This window comes from Eurypyga helias, unplaced genomic scaffold (genome assembly GCF_000690775.1).
Source record: "Eurypyga helias isolate BGI_N326 unplaced genomic scaffold, ASM69077v1 scaffold46168, whole genome shotgun sequence".
Lineage (NCBI taxonomy): Eukaryota > Metazoa > Chordata > Aves > Eurypygiformes > Eurypygidae > Eurypyga > Eurypyga helias.
The window spans coordinates 492-10,366 of NW_010268463.1; the positions used below are offsets into that span (position 1 = coordinate 492).

The following is a 9,875-nucleotide window of genomic DNA, read 5'->3' on the forward strand; positions in this document are numbered from 1 at the left end:
ATACAGGCAAGTTCCTTTGAAATTACGTCATACACAAGGGTTTTTTAATTTACATACCACACTTAGAAAAGAGGGAAAAAATACATACATTTAGATTATTTACATACTTCACATCAAGATGACAAAAATATACTTGGTAGCCAGGTGGTGTTACCAGATGGTTACAGCAGGCTAGTAATCCTGGAATGTGAACCCAAGGGTGTTTGGGAATTCACTGGCAGCCTTCCTAAATCAATGCCCGGCATGGGCAGAAGACAAGCTACACAAGACTTTCTCAAGGCCACACTGAAGAGTCAGACCATTATTTCTGGAATATAAACTGGTTTTAATTGAGAAATGTTTTACTTATCTAAGAACCTTGGATCGTGTGATTTAAGAGCAAGCGCTGGACTGACAAATTTAGCAATTCAATTAGCAATTAGCGTTGAAGTACTACACTCAATTCTGGCACAACTGCAAAACCTTAATTTTCTTTCTGTGCCACAAAAACATTTGCTGCTTCACATAAGAGCTTGTGCAACCTTCAACAAATTTTCATATATTGCATCATACACGTCCTTCTGCAACGCCACAAAATAAAGCTGTCGAGGCTAAACCCTGCAGCTTTTGTATATGAAAGAACAACCAACATCGTGCATGCAGCACAAAGGATTCAGCCTTCTTGCCCACTGAGCTGCACGTAAGCGCTTTGGTATGGCTGAAACCTGTCCTTCTTGAAGTCTCTCATCTCTCTTAAACTAAGTGATGTTAAGAAAATATCAAACCATCTGAGCTGCATTAAAAATACATATTCTTTAAAAATCACATTTATACAGCTCATTTTGTAGTTGTACTTTTTTTTTAAGAGACTTTTAGACGAGTTTCAAATTTTTCATGAAGTCTGGCTGATCTTTAAATGAAGTTCCTGGTCTCGTGAACTGAAACTTTGACCAATGTATTGAAACACAAAAAGTTAAAGCATTTTCTTAGTACTCAATGGGATGGTGCAAGTTACTACACCACTTTTTCAAGTTTTCCTTGGAGCATTTTATTCCATCTCGCTCGGCAAGGCGCGGGAACAGTAGTTCATTTAACACAAGCAACGTGCTTCAGTCTCAAATTTTCCTTACCCATCGTTTTTGCTGTTTGCGCAACAAACTCAGCGTTCACTTTGCAGAGTGCTATCCAGCCCTTTAGGGTGTGTTGCTGTATCGCTTCAGAAACCAAGCAAGCCTGAAAATCACACTCAGTTTCACTGGAAATTATTTACTGAACCCATCAGCCTCAAAAGTTTTCACTGGAAGCAGCATAAGCCTCTCCAAAGATTTTTTTTTTCTTTTCAGCCGTAACTGAATCAAATGGGGACTTCTTGTGGTCCAGTTCCTCAGTCCACTTTCACAGCTTTCTCTAAATTCAGGCACCACAGACTGTGGGACTAATAGCACAGTACAATTTCATCTGCGTTCCTCCTAAACTCCGCTTACGCTCATGTTAATTATTTCAATGATAGTATTTTCAACACACTGGCACAACTGAACGTCAGGGTCCATGCTTGCAATGTCCCTTGAACAACTTTTGTTAGATGAATCTTTATGAAATCCTGATGCCTCATGTGGTTTCTCCTTTAGTTGCTGGAGACCTAGAAAATTAAGTAGAAGCAGCAAAGTACATAGAAATAAATATGTCTTTTTAAATTATTCTATTCCACCCATAACATATGCTATGAAACTGCAAATTTGAGCCTTCGCTATTTCGTGCACCAGGCTTAACTCCACAGATTATTTCTAAAGACACTACAACATTATGTTTTCATTTACCTACGTTTGACTCCCTTGGGGTTTTTTATATTCCCTCTTACTTCTTTTAACATAAATATCCTAGCAGAGATAGCATTAGGGAACTTTGTATCACATGAACAGAGCATTTGTCTTTAGTCAGAAAAGAGACAAAAACATGCTCAAGATCAGCTGATACACTGAAACAGTTAATCTGTGTTCACACAATCCCTATATATCTATCCCTCCACACTGTCACGTGTAAGACTTCATTTGGCTCTGCATTTCCAACAGATTAGGAAGATTTATGAGGCCATTACAGCTGAGGGGCTGAAACATCCTTGTGTTCCCAAAAGCCAATGGCCTTTGCTCACGTCTTTCATCTGTAGACTACAACGGCCAATGCACAACACTTGCATGCAGGGATACCTCTGGTATATACAAGCAGGGAAATCAGAGAGAAGGCAGGCAGTACAAAGCTTAACAAAAGGGTACTTTCAGCCCCCTGAGCCTCTGAACTCCCTTCTCCAATCTAGCAAATCTACCTATCCCTATTCCTTCTATATTTACAAGACAACAACAGTAAATTTCATACTGAATTCCAATTATACTCAAACTTTTGAAACCTTAACATAATTTTCTCCCTGGGACCATGACCTTACTTTTGAAATACAAGGTGCTTTACTTACGTGTAATAATCGGGTCGAAGTCTCTTGTTTGCGTAGCAACATCAGAGGCACAAACTTGTCCTATTTGTATCAGCAGAGACATAATATCCTCATACAAAGGAGGAAACGCTTGACAGAACGACACCAAGCAAGGCAGGGTCGGCATAAAAAAGGCATGCCGCTTCGACTGGATCAAAACTATTAAGGAAAAGGATGTGGTTAAGTAAAAAAGAATTATTATAAAAATCCAGTCAAGAACTGCTGTCACTTTTACAGTCGTAATTAACACAGTGCCATTTAGGCAAAACAGCATTCAACCTAGACAAATAATTCTCATTTACACAACAAAGTATTTAGGGGTTGCTGGACTGCTTACCTGTGAGCAGGGTTCCCATCACATTGATGGCTAAACGAGCCACACTGAGAGATTTAGGTAGTGCGTACTGGATACACAAAAATGAAAGTAACTGGATGGCAAATATCTGTTAAGTAGGTGAAAGGCAAAAGAGAAATAAGCAGTAAAGTTACAGATTGTTTTGCACTGTCTATCCAAAGCTCCTCACGTAATTTAAGAGTTAGTAAATATTCTCTGTTTTACCAATGAGGAAATTAAAGCCAGAGAAAAGCCTTAATAATAGTTATTGTGAATTTTTTTTTTCTGCTGGCATCAAGGAAAAAAGCCTCACACGTATTTAACATCAAACAAAGCACCAGCGTTAGTGTTGCAGGATCTGCTCCCCAGACACAATTTGTTCTGACATTAACAATGAGCAACAAAGCAACACAAAATTTACAATACAATCCTTGTAAAACGTGCTTAAGGTCTGGTGTGTCCTAGATTTAACTTTAGTTGAGCGCCCTCTCATCAGCAGTAACTTAATATTTGAGAAGGGATTAAATAAGAGCAACCACAGAGTTTGCTCAATATAGAGAACAGAGGAATCTTTAGCCCAACAAATACCAGTTACCCACAACTAGCCAAATAGGTTGTCTCCCCTTGTCACAGTACACCAAATCAAGGTCTACAAATTGCTTTAGAAAGCAGTAATAATAGATTATTTGCCACTGGTTTTCATAATCATCATGAAAAGACTTTCAAAATCATTAGTGAAACATTTCGAAATCAAGCTCTTGACTCCCCCTTTGCTGAGCCTGTTGTGAGAAGAAACCACTTCAGATTTCATAGCACAACTTTCAGGAAAGCCACCCATGTCATGCCAGCAGGCTTTTTTCTTGCCGACAGACGAGGAAAGGAACCCGTAAGACAAGTGGCAAAGGAGAAATTCAAACTGATTTCCAAATGTACACATTACAGTCTTGTCTCAAGCTTGCTTCAAGAAACAGCAGTAATATTCCCAGGAAAAAACCTGAGTAGTCAAACTTCCCATGAGAACGATTAAAATTTTTATCTGAAGGCTGCTTTACCTGTTCTACAAAGTAACCTTGCAAAAAAGGTTTTCAAAATTTAAATCTTCATAGAAATTCCTGTAGGAATAAAGTATCAGATAAAAACAAGTAGGCAAAACTTTTGCCAACTGATTTATACTCAATATAAAGAATGAATGAAAGTTATTATTGAAAAGTGCTTTTATTCATGTTCTTGAAGGTGATATTGAAATTCACGAGTACTTCCTGAGCAAGTGCACACAGGGTTATGTTGGAGTTGTCACAATCCCGAGTTTGAAAGGGGATTTAAAGGCCAGGCCTTTCATTTAAAGTGAAGGTGCCACAGATATCACCTTAATATCCCAGGCACGTTAGAACAGGACTCTTTTTAGTGATCTTTTATCTCCTCCCCTTAACCAGTACTTGATCACAGTCAACTACTTCCAGTGACTCTCAAACCAGCTGACTGTACAGTACCTGTTTTTCAAGTTCAGGCTGCGCAATGAGCTCTGGTATGAAATCCAGACAGATGTGCATCGACGGAATCCCTGCCACTGTCAGTGCCAGAAGTTCACATGGATAACCCTGTGTGATTAAGAAAGCAGGTATGTCAAAGGCTTTTTAAAAATTAAAAAATAAATTTTAATTACAAATTAAAGCTTTTAAGGCAGATCTGCGCTAATGTATTTTTCAAAACTAAGACTTGTAAATCTCTTTTATTCAGAATTATAAGCCACAGGCCTGTAACCCAAGGCAACGAGAGGCAGGCTGGGTGACAAACTCAGGGTCTGAATCAGTTCTTTATCCTCAATATTCAATGTATTGTTTGCACAGAAACTCTCCCTCCACTCCCCAAAGTAGCCCAGGCTGCAGCGACCCTTTCCTCCTGTCTCCCCTGTGTTCCAAACTTCACCACAGGCCCCAACTTGCTTATCTTGCGACTGCACCATTATGACTTTTTTTAGTCACTTAATCAGTTCCAGGTCAAGGCAAATCAACTCCTTTTAAAGCAACTTCCATCTGGCAACAACCAATTTAACACACACCAAAACCACATTTATATAAAAAAAAAATGCTGATCTTTCTCTCCTTTTTTTGAAGGCCTACAGCTGCTTTGGCAGGGGCAACCTTTCTCCTTCTACTCTAAGGAGATAAACTGTGCCCTAACAAAAAGGAAAGATAAGATGATGTTTACTTTTGAAGCCAAATTACAGTTTTGAATAATGGGTATACCCATTTAAAACCATGGCCAGAAAAAAAGTAACCCACAAAAGATGTGGAACAAGTAATTATGAGATGATTAGGCCAGTTTTCCTTGGCCCAGAATGGACAAATTCTTTTGGTATAAAAAAAGGGCAGAGGCACAAAGGATGTGTTCAGCGATGAGGAACAGGTTTAGCTGCTCCCACCTTGGCTACAACACAGAGTCCAAACACTACCATCTGGAGAAAATGCAGGTACTACAAATTTGGCAAGACAGAAAGCAGAGAAGTGAGCCATTATAATTTCTGAGCAGCATTCAACATCCTCTGACCACTTTATTTGTCTCTTTCTTCACCAGAAAGAGAATGATCTTAGCATCTTCTTAGCATGCAAGAACTAAAATAGTGCAAAACAGACCTGGAAATGAACTAGTTTGACTAAGTTGGGATCGGCTATATACATCTGGTGCAGCAGACAGCAGATCAGACACTGGACCTCTCGAAGGTTACACAGCAAGCTATCTTGTTCTTCTTCTCCTTCTGGTTCAGGACTCTCAGGGCCTGGGGTACTATGAACACTCTTCAGCAAACTGTGGGTATTACTGCTCTGGGCTTTCTCTTCTTCTGTAGGTAAGCAGATCTCCAGAAGAATCTGCACAGCAGCACTGTCCTGTGAAGAAAACAAGCAACTGAACATGCAATCAAATACAAAGTGATGACAACTGATGAAACGGAAGACTGTCAGGTGGATAGAGTATCTAGCTATATTTTTTATAGAGAATAAAAACAACTTAGATCAAGAATCACAAATCTTGTAGAACATTAAAAAAACCCTAACACTTTGTCTGAATCAAGACTCAAAGAACAGATGCTTAAATGCAACAGATCATCATAATCACAGATCAAATGTGTAAATTAAACGGAATCTCATACTGTTTCAAAATAAATATCCAATGTCCCTTAAAGCATCCAGATCAGACAAAATATGCTCATGGGCATGTAATTCACAGTATTCAGGAGAGACTACACCACTCATTTAAATACAGAAATTACTATTAACTGAAAATCGTCTTCTAATAGGGACTATATATGTGACATTCTTCCAGACAGAGGTAAGACGAGACAGTCCGTGAAACACGATTACTCAAGAATTCCCATCACATCAAGCTGCTAAGTTAACCATTCTTCAGCCTCACACTTTGCAAAGTTGGCTGCTTCTCTTAAATAACATATTTCAAATGATCGTGCATATGTCTGTCACATCCATTCATGTTTTACTGCTCCAAATCTAAGTACAGAAAGAGCTTCTGGATAGCACAATCGGTAAGGCAAAACGGGTAGTAAGCAGAACTCGGCTGTTCTAACAGAAAAGAACACTACCAAAGCAGTTACCCAGCTCGATGCTTCAGACTAGAAAACAGAGGACTGAAAACATTTGACAGTCTGAATACACAGGTGGTTTTCTTTCTTGTGGCAACAAAAGTTAGTAAAAAAAGTAAAAAGGTGTCCTTTCTAAATTTCCTGTTTCTGTACTTCTGTTTTATCATTGTCTTTCCTCACATCTTTTAAAATCCATTTCTCCCCCCCTTACCTGAGCTGCAAGCAATGCATTTTTTAATTCTTCCCTTGTAACTTCTGGGGCCTCTGGACCCACTGTGTTGTTTTGGGATGGCCTAATGTCCAGCTCTGCCGTTTCTTTCAGGTGAGAATTGAGGTAAGCTTTTGAAGCAAGAAGATATCCGTTCAACATGTGCAAAGTTATATCCATCAGAGGAGGACTCCTGATACAGGAACACATGATAAATACCGGTATTTCAGTAGGCAGAACAGTAAGACAATAATAATATGAACTAAAAGCGCTCCTCAAAGGTTCATTTGGTTGTAGTCTGGTTCACACTACAGCTGTTTTCCCCAGCGCAGCAGAAGAGCAACGGTCACGATCCCTTCTGCTGCCCTGCCATTCAGGCCTACATCTCTCACGCACACACGTGTGCATGACATCCCAGAAAAACAAGGAACTGCTGAGGAGGCTGATTTCTCATGAACAAAGGAAACCCGAAAAGGATCAGCTGTACGTGAAATAAAGGACTATCTGAATGGGGAGGAAAAGACAGACAAGGCCTGAACTGCTTCCACAGCCCTAAGATGGTGGTTTTCAAATCACATCTGCATTATTAATCCCCCTAACAGTTTTAGAAACGTAGGATTTTCAATTTGCATCCAGGGCTGAAGGAACATACATTTAAATATTTCACCTATGGGTTCGGGAATAAAGATGTCATCAACAGAAACTTGAAGTCTAGGAGAGTTGTAGCAACTCATTAAAACCGGATTCAAGGCTCAACGGCTAAAAGGCAAGGGGCGACAGATATACACAAATGAGAACATGAAGAACAAATCAAGTTGACTATTAGCCATTTATTATCAACAAAAGGATAATAAAAAAGGGGAAAAATAAACTGTAACTGGCAGAAAACATGAAAAAGAATACGCAAGAAATGAAGCTAGGGGCTAAAGTACATTTAAAATTAACAACCATATCATTTTAGAGTAACAGATGCTATTTTCTTCATTCCTACAAAAAAGCAAAGTTATAATTTAGGAATTCTGACTTATTGTTTCCATTATTTCATATTCTCCTTAAAAGCTGGTCCATTGCTATCGATTAGGATCATTTTCACTACTAAAATTCTCAGCTTACTCTTCTGCATCCGAGCCACAAAGCAGCACTACACATCCTCCTCTGTCATCACTGACATCTAGAGGAACTGATTTCAAGCACTACGGAAAGACTTTCTTGGGAAATGAAGCAAATCTACGTCTGTCACATCCGTCGAGCACCCGCTGGCAGAAACTCTGACCCCACAAGACAGAAGACCTACAGGTCGGTGAGGGATGGCAAAAGACAGTGTGCAGTGGAAGCATGGTTCAGCTACAGCCTCCACCACCACCACCACCACGTGGCAGCAGCCATCTTAAGCATGCTGCAACCTCTGCTTAGAACAAGTTCACGGATAAATCTAAAATGGATGAACCAGCCCAAAGTTTCCAGAACAGAACCGAATGTAAGGTTGTGCAGCAAGACACTCAGCTGGACGGCACGACATGCGGAAGCAGCACGCATGGCTCACTCCAACCAACATGCTTACTACAAAAAAGATGGAACTTTCAAGCTCACACGAATTGTTTGAAAATAATTTTGAAGTACTGAATGCTTTCAGAAGTTTTCTGTGAGACGCCTTTATCTGGGGCATTCACTGTGCATCACTGTAAGTACCACAGACCCTAGCAAGCTAGAGGCAGGAGATGCTTACCTGTGAACTCTCTGATCACACCTTAGCACAATCAAAGGATCAATCATCAGATCGTTCTGAGTGTAGTTCTGCTGTCGGATTATTTTTACTGAAGGCTGCAGCGCATTAACAGTCATCACCCACAACCTAGAATGACATGATCTTTTTAATTAGATAATCTGTAAGAGAATAACGATCACATAAACATCTGGACACTCACTTATCTCAATGAGCTGTGTTTTTCTAGGCCTGTCAAGCAGCACCAAACCCACACTCCATTTGCAGCCCTTGAAGTTAACCAAGATGTAGTTAAGTTACATTCAGTGGAATTACAGCAATCAAACTATCTCCACTGCAATACAGCTTCCACTTCCTCAGCACAGGCATGTTCTTACCAAAGCGACTTCGTGTTTCAGCAGCAATTCGGCGTACACAATGCACACTATAAAACCATGCTCCTGTATTTTAAGCAAAGTGGTGACTTTTTTCGCCCCTCAGGGACGAGAAAAAACTTCCTTTTAAATGCAAATGTTTAACCTTTTGAAAAGCAACAGGGAATGCAACTCCAACACATTCTATTCAGTCACAACCTCCAGTTTCCCAAAGGCAGTATGTCATTATGTTTGAAAGACAGTGGCATTCCACCTATCTGCAACAACAAACTAAACAGCACTTTGAACCTACCTTCTTGGCATCACAGTGTTAAGAACCATCCAAAGTTTATTGACGGTCTGAAGAATCCTCCGAGGCACTCCAGCGTTCAGCAAGCAATTCATATTTGATGTCAAAACTTCTGCGTAGGGGATCAATTCGCCAGCTGAGAGAAGTGTTAAATGTTCCAAGATCTGCATCAGCTGGGTATGATTTCCAGGCAGCATGGAAAATGCTATAAAATAAAGACAATGGGATCTTGGTAAAACTGGACTTCTGACATTTTTTCTGACTTGGCAGCAGAACATTTTCATTATACAAATGCAGTATGAATTAAACAACTACACGGTCCTGAAGCCCGCTCTATTCCAACCGATTTGGAAAGACCATCGCTTACTTCAACTGAAGCTATTTACCTTCCTGGAGCTGTGTGGGAGAGTGATTCTTCGCAATGTTGGTAAGAAGCATCCTCCTCAGTAAGGCATCGGTGCCCGTGATCTGTTCCTCACAGATCCAGTCTTCCACAATGCAGAGGTGTGGATAGTTAGTTGCAAGAAGGCGTAGCAGTGCAGAATGCAAGCCTTTAGGGATATTAAGAAAGCATACATCTCAGATTTGAGTAGCTGCATCTTTCATCTGAACATATTGGTGCCTATCATTTCCACAACAGACCTTAACTGACAAAAGTCCAACGAGCCTGCATGTTTCTGGCCTGATAGTCTAACTCCAACAGAAAGCAAAGGTGACCTTTTGGAAAGGTGGGAGCACCCTACAGTAACTCTTCAACTCAGTCGGGAATAGTTATACATTATTCTCAGGCAATTCCTACCCTAAAACCTACCCTAGCTAGGTTAGGCCTACCCTAAAAAGAACTGCCTCCCTCGGACTTGCCAACCATATCCAACCTTGGACTAGACAACC

The 9,875-nt window shown here is 40.2% G+C and overlaps 1 protein-coding gene across 1 annotated transcript; it reads right to left on the reverse strand.

Moving 5' to 3' along the window:
* Window positions 1-1,358: 1,358 nt before the first annotated feature.
* Window positions 1,359-9,535, reverse strand: LOC104514166 (integrator complex subunit 2-like; the record flags this gene model as incomplete). The annotated part of the gene is made up of 9 exons (XM_010157739.1): window positions 1,359-1,618; window positions 2,444-2,620; window positions 2,799-2,904; window positions 4,286-4,393; window positions 5,429-5,680; window positions 6,602-6,791; window positions 8,325-8,450; window positions 8,988-9,189; window positions 9,371-9,535. Coding segments are annotated over 9 exons (1,496 nt in total), but the record flags the coding sequence as incomplete, so codon positions are not given.
* Between the last annotated feature and the right edge of the window lie 340 nt (window positions 9,536-9,875).